Here is a 22,249-nt window from a genome sequence, read left to right on the forward strand (position 1 = left end):
AAGTACACTGGTGTCTAGAACTCAAGGTCGAAAGCAACTTACGAATGATGGGACACTGAAATGTACCATAGCCTGATGAAATTTGCACAATACATAAAAAGAACTGCTGCAGTATAGTACAGAAGGTAACGGTAAAAATAAGCAATAAGGCGAACAGGAATGACAATTTTATTCAAAGGCAATAATTACACTAAAGTCATAGCTATTTATGGTGATCCCCTGGACATTAAAAACGAGGGGACATGGTTATTAATTGGGTGTGTGATCAGCACAGACGGCAATATATCCTCTAAAACGGGATAGTAAGGAGTTCTTGTGGGAGGGCGTCCCATTCCTCCATAAGTCCACAAGCGCGGCTGATAGCTGCTGCATGGTCGTTGGTACATGTGAACGTGCTGCATTACGCCTCTCCATCGCATCCCACACGTGACTGATGGGATGTAAGTCGAGGGAAAGGGCAGGCAAGTCCATTCACCTAATATCCTTTCGTTCCAAGAGCTGCTCAACCTGCACTGTTCGATGCGGTCATAACAATGAAGTCAGAGTCGAATGCACACTTGGAAAGACGCACAAGGGGAAGCGACATTAGCGGTCAAACAATGGTCAACAAAGTAGCTTGCGGGGTACAGATATAGATATATGCAGATGTAAGGACTCAGCTGAAGAACGATGGTTTTCAGCAAGTACAGAGCTTCTTCAGGAGTCATACGACGAATGTGCCAAGCTGCCATAAGACAATTGAAGATTTTTTTTAATGAGTTATAGATCCATGCAGTAGCTAGTGTAGAGGGTAATTTCCTTTTAGGAGGGTGGGGGGAGGAGGGAGAGGAGAGGGAGGAGGCCTCACTTAAAAGGGGTAACAGAAGCTTTTTAAACTACCACTATTCCTGTTGCGTTGACACCATGTTGCAGAGAACAATAGATTTCATTCTTCTGAATCGCTCCCTTCTGTTGACGTAACACAGAACCATTGAGTATGAAACTAACATAAGCTAGTTTATTCCACTTTTTATGGAGGGTCCCTCTCAAGACAGCAAGAACAGACTGCATTAGCCAGAAGAGCATAGGAGTGGTTTCGTATGACCGAGATGTCACTTTTTTCCTGTTTTGGTTAAATTTTAACGCCCAGTTGATTAAGTTAATATGAGTGATTGATTAACGTATCCTAAATAAACTTATCTTAAAGAAAGAAACAGTTTACCAAGCCTAATCCTGAAAAACTAAGTCTTTTCGGAAAAAGTACATATTGCAGAAGTTTTAAGAACTTTTTAAATTAAAAGCAATGCTAGAATCTCGCGGCCGTTTCGACACAGCTTGTCTGTGAATCCCTGGGTGTATTTATTTTTCTTTATATATTACTCCGTATTTACATTTTATTAACTTACTTAACGGTCCTTAAGTGCAAAAAACAGTTGGTTAGGAAGTCACTGTGTGTTGATATGTCAACTTATATACGTAATCTCTACGTATGGATATCTTTACTTTTAATCACCTCCCACCCTGTGTGATTCATCTTTACAGATGGAACGCTACGGGCATACAGTTTTATTTCATCAACATACTGTTACTGTATAACCCATTCCTCTGTTTTAGTAATAGTATATAGCTCACATAAGCGATTTTTGAACTATACAGTTTCATCTCCAGACGTGTGTGAGCAAAATATTACCCATTGCAGTTTCTCCACACATACACGCGGTGATATTCTTTTATGTTGGTGCGTTGTAATGAGTTTATATTCTTTATGTCGTATGTTTTGTTTATAGCATGTCTGAAAACAAGACTGTATACTTTCGAAATCGATCATGTGAATTAAATATCATCAATAAAACGACTGAATGGATTATTCAGTAACAGTTTACTAATTTCACACTCTCTCTCTTCGAAGGTGGATATGGATGTTATCTTTTTCCAAAAGAGTATACTGCGTTCCTACAGTAAGTGCTCTGCTTTCGTTTAATATTCTAAGTGTTACAGTTGCACTACTAAGTAGCTCTGTGTTTCACACTACGTGCCTAGAGTGTCACTTGTGAGAATCACGGCATTCTCAACAGATACCATTGTGTTCAAGGATATAATTAAAAGCTAATCGTTCAGCCAGAAGTCTACCTCAATACCTGAAATGAGATTTTGTTTTAATTGCTGCAGTCCTGCTCCGTTATCACTGGCGTTCTTAATGTAATGATGAAGATTGTAAATTTAAAGAGGCTCAACTTCGTTGTTATTAATGCCTCGGTCCTCTTTTGACGTCCGAAGAAACAGATACGAGCTCTTTTTTGTCCCCCTTTTTGTTTAATAATAATAAAACATGGTAGTTTTGTCCGAGGCACATGAATGAGTAACTAGCCTACTAAAATTCAACTATCCAAAATGCGCAAAAGTTTAAATGGCAACCTACTATTTGTAGTTAGATCTTACGTTCAGAGATAGATAAACAGTTTTTGGTTGTCCATGGCAGGTTGAGATGTGATGCCTCGGGACTAAATGGGCGGGTATCGACCCACGCTCCCATCCACGACCCCCCCCCCCCCTCCCACTAAGCCGACATTTAACGTAGTTAGCTTCTGAATCTTGTTGCAGTATCTACTCCTTTGCAGGACGTGTAGCAGATGGCTTGTAACTGTTTCACAATGCGCCAGAATCTCTGATAGGTGGTGTCCTAGGTTAATCGGACTTCGCAGATTTTGTGGAATCGCACTATCTTCGAGGATGTGACGAACCGTTAATATTTTTCCATAGAAGCACCGCGGGGGTTCTTTTTGTCGCAGTAGAAATTTGTAAGTTATTTTGATATTTCCAATTCTGAGACCGCATAAGGCAATGCCTTCCCTTCTTGAGCTTAGTAGCGAAGTCTGCCATTTCTTGGTGTAGTGTTTGTTGATCAGTAGTTTATTGGAGTGTGTACTGCAGGGTAGGGCAAACGGAAGTGGCCAGGAGAACAGAGTTACAGGGTACAAAGAAACACAGCAGAGGAAAGGAAATACGGTCCTAACCTGACTACAGTAGATGCGGAAAGTAGCCACCATTCATCTCTTGGCACGTATGGGCCCTCGTCAGCAAGTTGCTGGAAGGCTGATCGAAGCTGGACTGCTGGAATTGCTGCAATCTCATCCGAAATGTTGCACTGCGGCTGTTGAAGACTGTGAGAGTTTTTGCGATACACCTAAGACTTGAGGGCTCCTTACACAAAGTAATCGCACACTGGCAGATCAGATGACCTGGGTGGCCAGCTACGACCACGACCAGACTGACCTGTGCTAACAACTGTCAGGCGTGAAGATTGTGTAAATGTGCTCCAAGGTTCGGCCGACTGTATGGGCACTTGTTCCATCCTGTTGGAAGTCAATGTAGGTCCTTGCCTCCTCCGTTAATGTTGCCACAAATGGTTTCTAAATGTTGGCAGTGTAACGCGACGAACACAGCGGTTGATGAAAGAAGATGGGACCAATAATGCGGCGTGCAGACACTGCACACCAAAACCCAACCTTCTCATCATGCACTGGTGTTCTGTAGAAGTTATGAGGATTCTCCGCTGCCCAGAACCTGTGATTCTGAGAGTTAATATAATCACTCAGGTGAAACCAGGCTTCATCACAGACGTAAATAGATCCATGTCCAAGCCATTCATTATTATCTGAACAGCGACTCACAAAACTGTAGGCGCTAAGGAGCATCTGTTGATTTTAATGCACGAACAACAGGCATCGGTAGGGACGCACGTGCAGGTCCAGGTGGAGTATTCGTCCGCGTGATCGACGTGATATGCCGGTATCTTAGGACACGTATCGGGTTGATTTGGTAGGACTCTGAAGCATTTTCTGGTGTACTGCAGCAAAATTTTCTGACGTGTGGGCACGTTTTGGAATGTATTTTGACTTGTTCAAGAAAGATTGTCTGACGCAATTTTCGGACTAAGCGCTGCATGGCATTCTTTACTGGCACTTTGACACCATTAAACTCTCAGCAAAGAACTGACCACATCGTTTCCACGATGTTGTTGCCACGTAACTTTCTACAACGAATACCCACTGCTCCACTGTGTGTAGCATCATCCCCTTTGCAATGTTCCACTCATACTGACACAGCCCGCTCTACGCTCTGAACCGGCGTACACGCAGTGTGCGCGTCACGAGATGTTATACGCATACATTCACGTCCAATCTATCCATTCGTCCGGACCACTTTTATTTGCCTCCACCCTGTATCTTGACATTTGTCTTCCCATTTCTTCACAATGTAGCATCGAACGTGTGTCCTTAAGTCAGCACTTGGAACATCTAGTATTTCCATTCCCTTTGCTTCTCTGGCTAGCTTGTCAGCCAGCTCACTACCTAGAATGCTCAAGCGACTTTTGTCTAGAGAAAAACCATGGATATCCCGGTATTGTGGAAGGCATACAGTTGGTCATGTATGGCAGCAACCAATTGATGTTTTGGATAGCATTTGTCTATTGTTTGCAAATCACTCAGGAGTCGCTGCGTATAATGAAATTCTGTCGAGGGAAAGTCATTATGGTTTATAATGCTCTATGGGTTTCTATTAACTCTGCAATATAAATACCGCATTCTGTTGGCAGACAACGTTGTTCTCGAACTGGTTGTGTAGGTATGCATAATCGACTCTTGGATGACTGAATAAATTGCACACTGTAGGTCTAGCCATACTGCTGGTTGGGGAAGATACGGTGGAGGCATTATCAAGTGAAAGTATTGCGTACACGTAACTAGAGGAAGTTGAAGTTCTCGTCGGAGGTCTTCCAGTAGTACTGTTGCTGGTCATTCTATTCGAAGACGGTTCATGAGTAAGCTGGATTGCGGAATAAAATGGGATGACGGGGATGGTTTGGCATTTGATTAATCGATATTTCTTAGTTAAATAATTTTTTTGGTGTCGTAATTTCGGTGGTGATATTCCTGCTCCTGCAACAAGGCTATCGGCTCGTTCGGAGAGCTCCAGTTGCCATACGAATTGTGGGTGGACAAGATCTAATATTTCTAGTATGGAGAGTGCTGTTGACCAATAGACAATGTTCCCACAATCCAAAAGGGATAAAATGAGCGTTTTATACAATGCTAACAAAACAGTTCGATTTGCACCCCAGGAACTGTTTCCGAGGACAGCTAAGTCCTGAATTGTCGTATATGTGGCAACTACGTTAGTTTATGGTCAAAAATAAGTCCTACAAAACGGTGCTGGGCTATTATTTCCAGCAGCTGAGTTTCAAGGTATAATTCTGGATGAGGAAGGGCAGACCGTATTCTACAGTAGTGCATGACGTGTAACTGAGTTGGTGTGAAAAAGGTACCCATGGCTTTGAGCCCATTTTTGTGTCTGCTATATAGCTGTCTGTAGTTGGCGTTCTGCTGTATCATTAAGGTCATCGACATATAATGCTGATGTAACTGTACATCGCACCGCGTCTACTATGCCATTTATTTCAATTGCATTAACGGTGGTACTTAAAGCTGATCCTTGCGGGACGCCATTTTCCTTCACGTATTCGTTACTAAGGGTCTAAACAGTTAAAGTGATAAAATAATTTGGATAGAAACAGGTAAATTTCCTCGAAAATCCCCACTCGTACGATGCTGATAAACTGTGACGCCGCCACGTTGTATCATATGCCTTGTGTAAATCAAAAAATAATGCGATCAAATGTCGGTGGCGTACAAAGGTCTCTAGTCGCAAACTCCAACCGTACGAGATGATCAATAGTAGTTCGAGTTCTTGGGAATATGCAATGGAATTGGCAAAGGGAATTTCTATACTTCAAACACCTACAAAGCCGCGCAGTAACATCATTTATAATATTTTGCTTGTTAAGCTGATCAGTCTGCAGAAATTTCTATTTTCTGGGTCTAATCCTGGTTTCAGTATAATAGGCATTAAATACACTCTCTCCAATGCGACGAAAATTCACCGCCTTGCCGAATCTTGTTAATTTTTTTTAGAAGAGAGTTTTTAATATTTTCACATAGATTGTTGAGATACAAGATAGGCTATTACGTTCTGTTAAAGGGCGATGTTGCGCGAAAGCTGGATGGCAATCTTTAGATGTCAACATTTCTGCATAATATACTGCAGAAAATCAGAGGAATTGGTGTTAATTTTCCCTTAGTCAACGACTCCTTAGGTTCTATTAGGGGCTTGAAATCCATTAATCCGCCATAATTTGGACTACACTAGTGAAGCTTGGTTATGTACTGTCACTGAAGAAACATATCTATCTCAACATTCTTCTTCTGTTTGAATAAGTAACGTGCTTTTCCCTTTGATCTTCTGAATACAATCTAGTTTTCTGTAGGAGGGTGGCGTCTATGTCTTTGTCGAGCCCTCCATCCTTATCTGATGAGATCTGCACTCTATCTGCACCACCATGGAACAGGTTTCCGTCTAGGAACTGAATAGAATGATATCTTAGTGTTTGCAGCTTGGATGGTCGTTTCTATTGAGTCTTGTACTACTTCGTCGATACTCTTTTCTGTATTTATTGTGACTTGCGCTTTCGCGGTGAAAGCATTCCAACAGACTCTTCGCAATGACCAATGTCATAATCAATAAGTTTGGTGTAAATTTGGGACTGATACAATAATCGAGCTATGGTTACTATCGTAAAGGTCGTCATCAACGGTTCATTGGATTATAGCTTCGAGAATGTGAGCCACAGAAGCTACGGCTGAAACGTGTTTGGGCTCCCTGATTTATTAAGCAGAGTTTAAAGTCTAAGAATAATCCCTCTAGTAGTAGCTCCCTCCGATGTCCCATGTGATTGTGGGCATTAAAGTCTCTCATTTTTCTCATGGAAATATCTCAGTCCGGGGGAATGTACATATTACAGGTTTTCATGCTCAATTGTACTCTAATGCTTTTGCTTGGGTGTAGTGTACATAGGTATTTGTTAACTGAAGGTGTTTGATTTGACTAGTGTGCAAACACCTTCACATGCTCGTTTGATATTCATCCTATTTTTGCCATATACGTTATATAATCTAGGAGCAGGCGGATGGTCTTCCCACAAACTTTGATTCTTGTATTGCTACACATACTGTGGGATATATTATGATTAACTGTAAAATTTCTTCCATGTGGAGACAGTTGACATTACAGTTCCACTGCAAATTCACACAAAGGGATCGGCGTGGTCACCGAAGACGAAGGTCACTTATGTTGATCTGCAGGGTGTTCCAATCGCTCCTGTGTGGTCGGCGTAGTATCCATAGAATTGTGCTGTCAAGGAGATTTCAGGTTCCGCCAGAATCGACGAATTAGTTCTTTGCTTTGCTCATTTCCTGTCTTTTCCTTATTTTTCTCTTTTTCTGTTTTCCTCCGTGTAATTTTTGCGATTGTAGGTCTTGGTAAGGAGACGACAGGATATTTATTGGGCCCACTGGCTTACTCTCTTTTAACTACTATTAGCTGACTGAACATTTGTGATATTTTGGCAGGAATAAGCTGTAGTGTCAATCGTTCTCTCTTGTGCTGTCTCCTGCTGTATCCTCTGGGAGGTTCCTGCTGGCTCTAAGACGGATTCAAGAGGGGTGGCGACCTCGCTTGCACATAATTTTTCGTTTTGGTTGTATGTTCTTGGTTTATAGAGGGTGATAGATCTGGTTTTGGAAAAGTTGAGGTAGGTGAGGTGCTAGCCGCAACTTTGGCATAATTGGTCGTCATGTCGATTGTATGTGTTTTCATATTTTTTCCTTGCCTGAAGATATGACAGACGGTCCACTGTTTGATATTCTTGTATTTTCTTTTCTTTTTTTAAATACTGGGCAAACTGATGAACGTGGGGAATGGTGTTTCATACAGTTTACATAGGAAGGCGGTTGTTCGCAACAATGACATTTATGAAACGATCTCCCACAGTTTCCTCATTTTGGGTGCTGCAGAATGACAAGAGTCCTAAACGTAAGCATCGAAAACATTGCATGGACGGTGGGACGTAAGGTTTCACGTCACATGTGCACACCGTAGCTTCAACTTTTTCCGGAAGCACATGTCCTTCAAAAGCTAAGATAGAAGCGTCCGTATCTACTCAGTTATCTTTTGGAACTTTTTGTACCCGTAGGACAAAATTTGCGTCTCGCCGTGTTAGATTAGCCCGTAGCTCTTCATTTGTCTGTAGAATAAGTTCTCTGTAGGAGAATTAGTCACTGGTCTGTCACCCACTCTTCCACAAGTCTCAAATGCTTCAGATGGCACAGCAGAGGAGGCTTTAATCAATACACACACATTTCAGATTTATCTTCTATTTGTTCTACGAAAAATAATGGATTCGTTGCTGTAAAAGTAACCCCTATTGTCCTAATATACAACAGGTGTTCAAAACTTGTCTCGTTCCCAGTCTCCTGGCTTATCCCTCTTCAAAAATGGTTCAAATGGCTCTAAGCACTATGGGACTTAACATCTGAGGTCATCATTCCAATAGACTTAGAACTACTTAAACCTAACCAACCTAAGGTCATCACACACATCCATGCCCGAGGCAGGATTCGAATCTGCGACCGCCGCAGCAGCGCGGTTCCGGACTGAAGCGCACAGAACCTTTATCCCTCTTCCCATGGTATAATCAGGGTAGAGAAACCAGTTAGATTGTAACTCTCAGCTTTGAAATATCGCTACCAATCTGTCGAAACAGCCAGATCAGTATGGTCATTCCGAGGTTTTAGTTCGATACGTTTCACGAGCGAAACTTCCGGTCTGATGCCACCTACGCCGATCAAGGGCTTTTCCCACGGGCGCCACCGAGCCGCACCAAAAGTCATCTGGCAAAACGGCCTATGCCGGGAATCTCGATGCCCTAAGAAGATGGCATCTACTCCTTGGCATGTGTAGGGAGTTAGTATCTTAGAAAACAGAAGTGTAATCCCTATATTGTCAGTGGACTTTACCGTAAGGGTACATAACCCCACCAAGTTACTTAGACTACCGTGTTGGCTTTTAATCGCATATATATGGAGCTAAGTAGTTACAGTGCGCAGAGGATCTTCAGCACTGAAGTCAGTAGGCGCTGTTTAAGAGGTTCTTCCCAGTCGGTCCACAATACAAAAAAGTTTTTGAAGATGTCAAACCCAAAGGGGAACCAAAAATTACTTCAGTCGAAACGTGATGTAAAGGAAATAGCTGACTGTGTAAACGAAAGAAAGCAGAACCTAGAGATAAATCCGGTCCAACGTCGAAGACTGCCACACCACAGGGTGAAGAGTAAGAGAAGTAAGAATAGCCGGAAATGAGAGATTGCTGCACAAGAAAGGAAGTAGGTGCTGCAATAGCTTGGAGCTCCATGCTCGCCACGCACGTACTTACGAAAGATTCCCCTGGAAGTGGGGGAAAAGCGGGGGAGGGCCTACTATTTGATCTGCAATTTTTAGGAATAGCACGGTCATCATTTAAAATCTCGTCATAATGAGGTCCTCAAGAATAGTCAACCAACAATTTTAAGAAACCATCTCTGTACTCAGATGTGCTCAATTGAGGAGTATTTGAGCGAACTATACGAAGTTCTCATGGCATGGAAATAACGAAACATAACTGTGTACTTCGCTGCCATCCAGCATAAATCAATCGAGCCGAACGGTTACACTCCCAAGAAAAAACATTCACCTTCAGCCTTGAGATACGTATTTACAAAGACGTTTCTCTTTTGGGTATCCTGATTTGAAAATACCGCAAAAGTGAAGTTCGTTTGCTTAACTTTCTTTTCTGGTACGTATTTAGTCTCTGAAAAAACATCTGTAGTCTCACAATAATAAGCGACTGTATAAATTTTACGTTATTTGTGCGTTTCAAAATCGCAATTTGTTCTTTTAAGTCTGATAGACATAATAAAAAACTGCACGGATATAATAATGTTAATATTTTAGAACAGCCACTCATTTTCTTTTTAAAAAAATCACATGTGAGTTTGCGGAAGTTTCTGGGTGAGCAGTGGCTTACCAATTCTACGTTTCGCATACCGTTTTGAGAATTTCGCGAATCGTCTTCTTCAAGCACTGTAATCGAAACAGTGATGATCGCTCACAGTACCTAAAGATGACGATTATGGAAGCTGTCGAAATATTGTGCAAAACATGATAACGATGAACCGTTTGGATAACAGGAACGCCGTCTTATCGATTGCGCCACGAAAGCCTACAAGGAAAACTACCAGTTGAATTACTGTAATTAGGCAGCCATATACTATATCGGTTTTGCGAGTTATGAATTTTTGGATCATCTTTGCTCTTTAAACCTTTGTGAGTCTTCTGTAACTGATCAACATTAATGAATCTTCGCTTTTATTCCTTAATGTTAATTATTTTATAGGCAGCAAATTGCTAATTTTCTAACGTGTCCACGTGCTTTACTAATTGTATAAATGTATTCACCTATTTAAAATGATTTTTCAGGTCATTTATTATTCCCCATACACAAATAGCCCGGCTGAGACGCTGACAGATTTAAGTTCATTAGGTTTTTTTTTAATATTAATTCTTTGACTGGTTCTTGATGATTTGGATCTATAGAACTTCCTCTATAATGTGAGAACACTCTTCCTTCCACCTTCTTGATTTTCTTATTGTTTCGCATTTGTTTCGTCTTATAACAACCTCTACTATTCACTGAATAGAAAGATGTACAATCCAGATAGAGAATTGTACTGTTCTCAGTACGACGAACATTTTTCTCGTTCACTCACTACTACCTATTGTGAATTTACTAACACACCCAGTGAAATAATTCTGTGATTTAATACACTGAATTGATATTCGCGAGAGCAGAAAGGAAATCGCTCTTAGGCTACCTGATTTCTGTTTTCCATCGTTCTCGTATAATAACTTCAAGTAACTGACGTCATGTTTCTGTGAGACCTCAAGGTCACAGGAGCATAAAAAATGCTGTTTAGCGTCTTCGATAAAATGTTTCAAGTTTGTTGAATTTAGCTAGGTACAGACGAGAACTTGAACCAAATTCATTTGTAGTGCCTGCGTGGGTACTACGTACTAGCTAGGGGGACGCAGCTAATGCTGTGATTCATGTGATAGACTTTGCTGTGGTTCCATAATTTTAATCGAAGTTATAAGCACGTTGTCCATCGGGAGGGAATTAATGTTTCTGCAAGAATTTCCTCGGGGAAAAGGGCATCTTACACACATCACTCAATACGATTTTATAATATTCTACGGTAACGTAAATAGATTTGTCGTCTTGAGGCTCTCTCATAGCTCATAGTTTCTGTGGGATTAGTAATTTGTTTCTTGAGGGGAAGGGGGAATTGGGAGATGACATCCACATATCTGAATATCATCTGTACCTGAAAGTTACATTCTTCTCGAATATTTTTCGAGTGTATCTAATGAATCTTGGAATCACTTGTTTACACTATGAGATCTACTTTATGTAATGAAAAGGTGCGCATCTTTATCTAGCTCTAAAAACCGTGAAGATAAACCGATCACTTAAAGTGGTGTGCTTTCTCACGCTCTAAGGATACTCCGTGTATCCCAAGGGTGCCGAACGCGTAGAGCTACATTATTTAGGGCTAGAAACCACTGGCCTATGAGACAATCTCCAATTTTTACTCCATAAGCTCCGCATAATTCACAATAATACTAAAAAAAATGCTATGTGAACTTGACACTAGTATCATTTTCCGTATTCGTGTTAGGCGTACATCCACAGATTGTGCGTGGAAAAAGTGTTTTGCCCTCTCAGAACCTGTATATGCTCTAATTTACCTTAATTTGCTTCTATAGTGCATGCATAATACGTTAGTATACCTGCGAATAAGCTGCGCTTATAATCGTTTGAGCAGACAGATTCACGGTATTACAGAAAAGCACTTCACTTCAAGGATTCAGGACACCTGGGCTTCTACACTAACGGAAAAAAACCGCAACACCAAGGAGCTGTGCGACATAAACGAAAGTTAGTAGGCGTGTTTCTACATCTGAAAGATGTATATTCAAATTTCGCGCCAGTCACATAAGAGTGGCGCTAGTAGCGCCACTACAAGGATCCAAATCAAGTTTGCTTTAAATACACGTTGTAACAGTCGTGAGCGTTAGTTACCTTTGAGACTGGACGTGGTGAGTTGATGAAAGTGAAGAATGCCTTTAAGGCGACAAAGACGCCATTATCAACATCTCTGAGTTTTGAACGAGGTCGCGTAACAGGGCTGCGAGAAGCTTAATGTTCCTTCCGCAATACTCCAGAAAGACTTGGCAGTAATGCAGCCACTGAACATGATTTCTGGCAGCGGTGGTCAAGAGAATATTATATGGGCGCAAGAAGCTCTGTCTCCGGACGGCCACATGGTCAGACGCCCTGTGTGTGCATTCCATTAACCCCAAACCACCTCAGTTTACGACTTCAGTGGTGTTAGACAAGAGCTAGTAGAAGGACAGCGTGGAAGTCTGTTATGTTTTCTGATGAAAGTTGGTTCTGCCTCTGTGCCAGTGATGGCCGTGTAGGTAGGAAACGCCAGTTGAGGGCCTCCAACCAACCTTTTTGCATGCTGGACACACTGTACTTACTCCTGGAGTTATGGTATGGGGTGCGATTTCGTATCATAGCGGGAGCACTCTCGTGGTTATCCCAAGCACCATGACTGCAAATCTGCAGATCAATCTGGTGATCGAACTATTGGGCTCCCGTTCATGAACATCACTCCTGTGGTTTTTTCCAACTGGATAACGCTCATCCACATACGTCTGTTGTAACCCAACATGCTCTACAGAGTGTCGACATGTTGCCATGGTCTGTTCGATCACCAGATAAGTCTCCAGTCGAGAACATATACATCATCCACTCCAATGTTATTCACAAATAGCATTAACCGTTCCTCTATTGACCAACCAAGTGCAACAGGCATGGAACTCCATCCCACAAACTGACATCCGACGCCTGTAAAACACAATACATTAATGTTGCGTGCTTGCATTCAACATTCTGACCGTTACAGCGGTTATTAATGTACCAACATTTCACATTCGCAATGGCTTTTCTCCCGCTTACATTAACTTTGATCTTGCAACGTTAATCACTTACATATGTTACTTAGAGTATTGAAACTTCCGGAATAAATTTTTCTAAGTTAATTATTTTTTAGTGTTGCATTTTTTTCCCCCATCAGTGTAGTTGAGCCGGCAAGCTTCATGATTAAAACGTCTTGCACATGTGGATAGTAAATAATTGGAGATGGCAGAATTCTTGCCAGAAAATACTGCTTACAGGAAGGAGTTCGTCCAAAAAACTTGGCAGTAGTTTGCCGTGTCACGCCGTATAAAGGTACAGTACACATCTGAAACGGTGGCACAGCAGCCGAGAATTCCAACGGCAGGCAGCTAGTCCCTGGGCGCGGCTTCCAGACCGGTGCTACAGCTGTAGCTTTCACTTCGGCGACGCCTCATTCTGATCAGATATACTTACGAGAGTCGCTGGCATGCACAGTGGGCAAACAATGACAAGAGGGTCAGCTTCGGTATGTTATCCCATAAATAATTCCAAAGAGAAACATCCCTGGAAGCCAGGTTCCCTGCACACGCGGAAACACCGGACGGAACGTCTTTCGAGCTTGGGGATTCGCGAGAAGCATTTCCGCTGACGACAGCGGCAGAGCCTTTTTGCTGTGAAGGCGGCCGAGCGCGCAGAATGCAAAAGCACGGCGCTCCGTGGCCGGCAGTACCCAAGGCAGGCCCCAGACTCGGCCAAGGTGAATGGGTTCACTCGCTCGGCGCGCCCGCCAACCTGCACGCACTTTCTGGGAACCCCGGCATTCTGCGGCTGCGCCGGTAAACACACATCCACTGTCCTCACACGATTCATTAATCCTTCGCGGCAAAACACGTTCAAATGTAACGTACCGCTCCCAACAACACAGAGATTACAATTACTGGAAAACGAATACCTTATAAATGCATGCAGCAAATCCAAACGAATTAAAATAAGGTGCCACATTACCGATGAAAGTGGAAAACGCGTTAATAAAATACGACTAATTCGAGTATCTCAAGAAATGACTGAGTAATTCGAGCTTATACCGTGGCTTGCCGCAGCCACGCTTGCAGCTCACCCTTCTTTAATTGAACGGATCGGCGTGCCAGGTGGAGGGGGGGTGGTATGTAGTGGCGTACGATGGACCTTTCACCACACGCTACGAGGTTGCTTGAAGAGTACAAACGTAGACTCCTACAAGAAACGCTCACAGCTTACAGTCAGCCTCCAAAAACTGAAAAAGCATGATAAGGTTAGTGGACAAGGAGAACAGAAGACAAACTGCGCATTCGATATGTGATTTACTAAACACGAGTTAAGTTTTAGCAACTGATGTCTTAAACTCCTCCGTTAAAATCTCCTGACTGCTCCAATGAAGTTTTGTTATAACAATTACCCGCAAAATACAGTTTCACAAAGAAAAAACTTTATTTTGTCTTGTGATGCCTAGTACGCAAACTTAAGGCGTGCCGTAGACTTTCTTCGTAACTATGGCAGAGAAACTGCGGACGAGCCGATTTTCCCCAGGAGTAACTGCCAACGGGCTCGCTCTTCCAAGGACACGTCGTGCAAGCTAAGTTAGCGCACACCCACCCACCAGCGCCTCTCTCTGTTTCTCTTTTAGCCTCGTATCGCCTGGCTTCAGACCACGATAGTATTAAAACTAAAACTGGATGGGAAAAAAATCTAAATCACGGAATGAATGCCGATAAATAAGACAGACGAAATCAACATTTAAATGACGGATATGGCTAAACCACACATACATAGTTTCTTCTTTCCTTGTGAAAGCAGCGCTCAACGTTATTACAGTATACAACTTTGTAACAAGGGCGGGCTACAGCCGTTGAAATTCATGGTAAATTGGACGTGAATAAAACCCTGAACAACTGTTAATTGATGACTTACTCATACGACCGCTTTCCCTGCGTCAAAGCATCATCTTCAGGAAGGAAAGCATCCTTGCAAGATATATAATTAAAAAATTAAGCACTCCCAATAAAAGTAAACCTAAATGTAAAGTACTTACAGCAATGTCACATAGATTAGCACACGAAGACGCTCCCAAAGTTTGTAGTCACACGATTCAACCCTTTGAAGAGGAGAAGTAGTCAGCAAATAACTGGCAGAGCAATACGAAGAATAGTGCAGGGGATGAGACACTACAGCGGAAAGAACCGTAGTTCATGTAATAAATATGATTAAAATGTAATGCAACACGCATAAGATACACTAGTAGAGCGTCTGTGTAAGAAACGTAATCCATTAGCCCCATTACTACACGGATAAAAAACTCCAGAAGGAAAACGTTATGCAAGACTAAAAATCGGGACGTAAGAAGTTAATTTGGCTATTGGGCCTACACATGCATCTATTCTCAGACAGACGTTCTATCACAGTATCTTATTTTACGCTGCTTGTAATACTTTTCATCACATTTATTACATTAACCATGGTTCTTTTTGCTATAGTGCCTCATTCCTTGCACTATTCGCCCTAATGCTCTGCCGGTTATTATTTGTTGACTACTTCCATTCTTCATGGGGTTGGATTCTGTGACTACGAACGTTGGGGACGTGCTAATTTATGTCACACTACTGTAGGTACCTTCTATTTAGGTTTGTTATTATTGGCTGTCCTTAATTTTTTTAAGTATATATAGATTACAAGGATGGTTTCCTTTCTTTGTAGTATCATTTGGAGATGCTGTTTTAACGCAGCGAAACCAGGCGTGTGAATAAATCTGTTTGCGGTTTTATTGAAGTTCAATTTACTGTGATAATGCTATCCATGCTCTGGTTAAAATAACAGGAATAATCTTTCATAACCGCTACTTTCATGACTTGCGTGCAGCGCACCGTCTGGGCAACAAGTACGCCTGTGATGGGTGTGGCGCTGCCCTACGTCCAGTAATTGTTACGTCGGACCTTAATTCGATACAGAGCCACTTACGACATCCAGAACAACCTGACACCTCCTCGGGATGGATGTAAATAAATTATGAATAGAAATCAACGGATTTTGATTCCATTCTTCTCTCACTAATTGCTCTAGTACTCGAGTGGCGTGCTAGAGAAGGGCAGCCGGCCGGAGTGGCCGTGCGGTTAAAGGCGCTGCAGTCTGGAACCGCAACACCGCTACGGTCGCAGGTTCGAATCCTGCCTCGGGTATGGATGTTTGTGATGTCCTTAGGTTAGTTAGGTTTAACTAGTTCTAAGTTCTAGGGGACTAATGACCTCAGCAGTTGACTCCCATAGTGCTCAGAGCCATTTGAACCATTTGGAGAAGGGCAACGGTTCAAAAATGGCGCTGAGCACTATGGGACTCAACATCTCAGGTCATCAGTCGCCTAGAACTTAGAACTACTTAAACCTAACTAAACTAAGGACATCACATACATCCATGCCCGAGGCAGGATTCGAACCTGCGACCGTAGCGGTCGCGCGGTTCCAGACTGAAGCGCCTAGAACCGCTCGGCCACCAGAGCGGGCAGAAGGGTAACGTGCCCATAATAGTTCCTGATTCCACATTACCATGGCGCCATATTAAAATGTGGCGAACATAAAAGCCAGCAAAGATGTATTGTTTATTTTTCGTGCTCATCACACCTGTTGACACTCTCAACTTCGTAAACGGGGTATTTAGCACCTTTTGAAATGTAATTTCCTGCTGGAGACAATACCTGCGCCTCTTAATGAACATTATCACCTACAACGTTGTTATAGACGTTACTACGAAGAGTTATTTCTTCTCTGCGTAGCGATAGAACCGTCTTAAAACCATCATATGAGCACCTTAAAAGCCGAAAGAAGATAATCTGATTTTATGCTTCTCTTTAATCGTAAACACGTCCTGCAGTAGAGGACAGTGAAAATATCACATGTTTTTATTTGGATTTTATGCTCCTTGCCCCAATGAAATCACCTTTTCCCTGCCAAGTACTTTACGTGAGGTTGAGCAATGCGCAGCTGTACCACAATTTTTTTTTTTTTTTAGATCCCAATAGGCTGTATCCGTTGGTCCAGTGTCTGTAGACGTGCACAAGGTTCAAAGTTCACTTTCTTGGCTGTGATACTGTTGTAAGAACTAACGATTCTTTTTAATAGTTTCCTGTCTGTTGCGCTGAGCCTAATTACGAAGGTATTTATTTCCTTTGTTACAAGGCCTTGTAGGTCTGCAATGTACTTACTACACTGTAACCAATCCTATGCGGGAATTGCTAACAGCCCTCAAAAAGTGCTACAAATCACACGCTCCCTCATGCTACCTTGCACTTACGGAACCTGTCTAACAATTAACTAGCAATAACGCAGTGAGCGACGTGTTTATTAAACATGTTGTCAAAGTCTGAGGAAGGAGTAACGAAGTCTAAATCGCTTAACACTGAGTCTTTATCACCCGAGCGTTAAGCTATTGTTTGAATGCTTAATAACATCGTTTTGCAAGGGACTTCTGGAACAATCAGGCCAACTGTCTCACAAAGAAAAGTCTGTCTGTTATTTGCAGATTCATTGGCTAATTAGCAAAGGCTAAATGGGTTGCAGACGGGAAGTCAGGACGGAAATTATGCTTGACGTAAGCCGGTCATGGCCCGTGCAGCAACGCGGCTGACTCAACGGGCGTGTGATGAGCCGCCCAGTGTTCGGTTACAGCCAGCGCAGATTCTGATTCGCACTACTCCCACACAAACTACACCTACATAAATTACAATTTCTGTCGGCTGTTTCCAACTAAAAGTTTTATTCCAACCTACGTTCATTTCGAAGCACTTCTTCCCAGCAGGGTTTCAGACTGATGTTGAAAGAATACGATATACGCGTTTCCAAACGGGTGATACAGTGATGTGCAAAGCCAGTGACTTCAGGAGAAAGACGAGACAAAGATGTGTTTAGACTCTACATAAAATAAATCCAGAATATGTAGTTGGACCTAATTTGTTATTCAAAATTACACTTTCGAAGACAAACAAAATACGTAATACTGAACATATACGTTTCATTCCTTCCAGTGTCATTTAATACTATGTTACAGTACTAAAAATTGTCACGTTTGCAAAGAAAAGTAGCTGGTAGCATAGAATTGAAAAAAGGGCCATGATGATTAGAATCCTTTACAGCGGTAAAGTTCTTCGGCCATGGGGTTAACGGTTAAACATCACGAACCACCAATACGACTCTAACGACATAACGTTACATTATTTTTGTGAGTTGAGGATTGAAATAGCAAAAAAATAAATAAAATAAAAATGCGACTTTGAAATGTAGTTAGAAACTGTATCCGATGATACAATATACAATGAGCGTTAGGACTGAAACTGTTGCAGGCAAACGTCATCCATATCACAAGGTTCATATCTGGTACGGGGTGCGATGTTTACAACCGTATACATGATTACGACATATGCTTATTTTTAATGGAATTGCAAAGACACTAAATAAGTAGTTTTATATACGGAGGTCGTTCGAAATCTCTAACATGCCTAGGACAGCGAGTGCTGTACAAATTAAAAAGGAAGCAAATTACTGCTCAGCCTCGCTTGATGACACCATTAGATTATGTACACAAGCGCGGATAGGATAAGGACGAGGAACAAAATCGGACATGTCCTTTTCAAGGACACTATCCCAGCATTCATCTTAATTATGGAAACCGCAGAAACTTTAATCTGTGTGATCGAGCAGGGACTGGACCCTTCTCCTCCCGAATGAGTCCAGTGCCTTAACGACTGAGTCTTCTTGCTCGGTAATGTGCCAATAGATCTTCAAAGTTTGGTGGTGACTGACGGTATATTTTTTGCCAAATGTTACTTTAGCCACGATGTTTTCTCGAATGTAGTACTAGCGATGATACACACTATTTTATGTACGTGTAAGTGTGTGAGTATATCGATTTATCTACTATAAACTAAATAGTTTACAGCACAATAGATAAAACGATATACATAGACTTACACGTAACTTCAAAACTGCAGGTACATTTTTCTTTTAGTTCGCCGATCTTTATACTCTTGCGCTGACACACATATTTCTTCGACAGGATATTTTTTTGTGTGAACTGCTTACCACAAGAAGAGTTAGGCATTGGTCCTTAGTGGCTAGGATACGGTAAGTACCTAAATCGTATCCCTAATATTTGGGAATCTGTGTAAGATTATAAATTAGTTTTACCGTGTCCATTAGACTTCTGAAACGAATATTTCAATGAATTTGTGTTGCAAGTTTGCAGAATACCCTTAGAGAAATGTCAAAAATCAGATTAAAATAACTTTATACTCTCCGTCACACACAGGCTGTTTTGTTTATGGTGACACCACGCTTCCATTATCACGGAAAATCAGTCACTTATTAGTCAATTTTTTGGTGGATTTGTATCATGATGCTACCGCCACGAATAAGATACGTTACTCCCGAAAACTCGCTTTATCTCCTCTTGTATTCCCCCCTTCTCCCTCCTACAGACCATCACTAACTCGAGGTGTAAGACAAGGTTTCAGAATGCAATTGGCGAAGTCTTTAACCGTATACTGCCAATGAAGACGATACATGACAGCATGTACAGTAGATAGGAAGCGCCTGCAAGCTGCACTGCAGTGGCGAAAAAGGACAGGAGAAGAGTGCGTAATAAACGAGCAAATATTATCTAATATGAAGTAATACGAGGTCAACAACGTCCATCCCTGCAATTGTAAAAGTGCAAGGCCACACTAACAGTTTCAGCTGGTTAACTGTAAGCCGAACACTATGAACAGTGGTTGAAATACTGAAAGACAAATTTGCTACCACTAGTGTGAACTTTCCCCAACGAATCTCTCACGACCGTTATCCTTATCTCTTTGTGGGCGTTGTCCCTGAACGCCTGAAGTCGATAGCACAGAACAACTAAAGGCTGCAACAACGAATAGCATATTTCGAATCTCTCTGAGCGCATCATTTTCTTTTTTATGCTCTACAGAGAAAGTGAGTTCAATTTCATTACAACCTGAAAGCAGATTGAGCTGTCGATCTCAGACACTTCTCTCGATCTCAAGATAAAACAGATACCAGGATCACGTGAAATTACATCAAGCTGGTAGCATGCAACTTATCTGCCGCTAGCGAGATTAGACACTTCTGAGCGACACGAGATAGGAACTAGGAGTCCTTCGAGCGAAAGTACCACGGTTTTCCCACATAAATCGAGGGAAGGCGCAGACACAAGATGAAACGGCAATAAATTTAACTTTTCTGCAATGTGACCTCCTTTTTCAGGCAAGCTCAATGCGGTACACCACTAGAGATAACTGCGCCATTGTAACCGTCCGATAAATTACGTCAACATTAAACAATAAGGCGCAAAAGTCGCAGTTCAGGAGAGGACTGCTAGAGTAAAAAATTATGTGCTTGCGAATAGTATCACACTTTGTACCAGACTCGCATCATATCTTTGTTCAACAAGAATGGGTGATATCATCTGGGAGACGACATGCACCGTGACACGTAGTGACTAAGAGCATTAAGAACTTACAAGGCACAGGCATGGAAGCAGCGCGAATGACTGCCTCCTGCTCCTCCCTGTAGCTGGAGACCCGCCTCGTCCTCGGTAAGGTGTCCATCGCTGCGCTCCCGCAGCCACCAGCAGACTGCACGCTGCCCACTTAGCGAGTGACACCGGAGAGGCGCTTGCTTACTAAGGCCTATCTTATCTACTGATAAGCAATGAGGTGCGTTTCACACGTACGCCGAGCGGCAGACCGAACCCGTACATAGCCGTCGCTGGCACAGTCGCGACCGTGCCAGCCGCGGCAGCACTTGCGGAGTGTGGGCCGTAGCAATCCGCTGCCGGTCCGGCCTTACATAAGGCTCGACAAACTCCGGAACGCCTCGGCTATGTTGACTCCCCTTTCGGCGGCGCCAGAGCTGCCGTCACCAATTGCTTTTCAACTATTCCTGAATGAGTAACGTAGAGCCGGGAAAGCCTCTCTCATACCCGTATCAGTCAGAAAAACTGACTCGGAAAGCGGGCACATAGTGCTCGAAGAACACGACGTCGAATTTGTGTACTGATGTATTTATACTATTGCAACTATGTACCAATGCTCTGCCGAATTATTCGGTAAGGGAGATATATTATTGACTGACATAAAACGAAAACTGTAATGACAAGCCGGCCGCGGTGGTCTCGCGGTTCTAGGCGCGCAGTCCGGAACCGTGCGACTGCTACGGTCGCAGGTTCGAATCCTGCCTCGGGCATGGATGTGTGTGATGTCCTTAGGTTAGTTAGGTTTAAGTAGTTCTAAGTTCTAGGGGACTGATGACCACAGCAGTTGAGTCCCATAGTGCTCAGAGCCATTTGAACCATTTTTGTAATGATAACTTCGTACCTAGAAATGTGTTTTCGGAAAGGATTCTTCCTTCAAGCAACTATATAATTTTTCGTCCATACACGTTTCTGTGACGTTTCACCATCGTCAGTGGGTTCATTTTGTTTCCTGTTGAATAACGTGGAAAAATTTGCATGGAAATATACATAGTTACGGAATTACAGTCATTATATCCTTAACACTTTATCGTAACATATACCTTAACAGGACATACCGATATTTACGTATCTGTCGTCTGCAGTACATCTTGTACCTTCAAAATTTTGTCATTTGCAACCAATGAGGAATTCTCTGCTGTACATTAGTTGAACAGAACGAAAATGTACTGCGGACAGACGGATACCTAAATATCAACATGTGCTATTAAGGCATATACTTTGTTACAATGTTATTAGTGTGATGACCGTGCTCGCAAAACTGTATATTTCATCATGCAAATGTTTACCTGTCATTCGGCAGTAAATAAAATTAACCCACTGACAATGGTGAAACTCTAGTGACTCGTGTATTGGCGAAATTAGGCGGACTTTCTTCTATTTTAAATCTGAGACTACATTAGAAACAAACACATCTGATGTGCGTCATCGCGGTCTGTAAAAACCACATCATGTCACAACTGCAATCCTAAATGAAAAACACAAACAAGCCCACCTAGTACTTATGACACGATCATCGAAACGCGTAACAGAAGTAAATAAAAAGTGACTCGCGTAGCAAATAGTTGTTATTGCGCATTTACAACTCGCGGTTTTACGAATGGTTTCAAGAGAAACAACGTCGGATGCGGCTATAAAAGTTGCAAGTTATTTAGAAGAGGCAATTGCTATCTTGAGATGCATACCGTAGGCCGTTTTGCTGCTAATGTCTCACGTGAGTGCTGCTGTTTTAATAGGGTCAGGCACTTGAAGAAACTAC

The 22,249-nt window shown here is 42.2% G+C and overlaps 1 protein-coding gene across 1 annotated transcript in view; it reads right to left on the reverse strand.

The window, feature by feature from the left end:
* The window catches only part of LOC124722947 (spectrin beta chain, non-erythrocytic 2), a 315,201-nt gene extending 294,591 nt beyond the window's left edge, over positions 1-20,610 (reverse strand). Inside the window, exon 1 of the mRNA XM_047248111.1 lies at positions 20,479-20,610. Coding sequence (XP_047104067.1) covers positions 20,479-20,566 — 88 coding nt within the window. The 5' untranslated portion in view covers positions 20,567-20,610. The remainder of the gene's footprint in view (positions 1-20,478) is intronic.
* Positions 20,611-22,249: the final 1,639 nt, after the last annotated feature.

The sequence above is a fragment of the Schistocerca piceifrons genome, chromosome X (assembly GCF_021461385.2).
Source record: "Schistocerca piceifrons isolate TAMUIC-IGC-003096 chromosome X, iqSchPice1.1, whole genome shotgun sequence".
NCBI lineage: Eukaryota > Metazoa > Arthropoda > Insecta > Orthoptera > Acrididae > Schistocerca > Schistocerca piceifrons.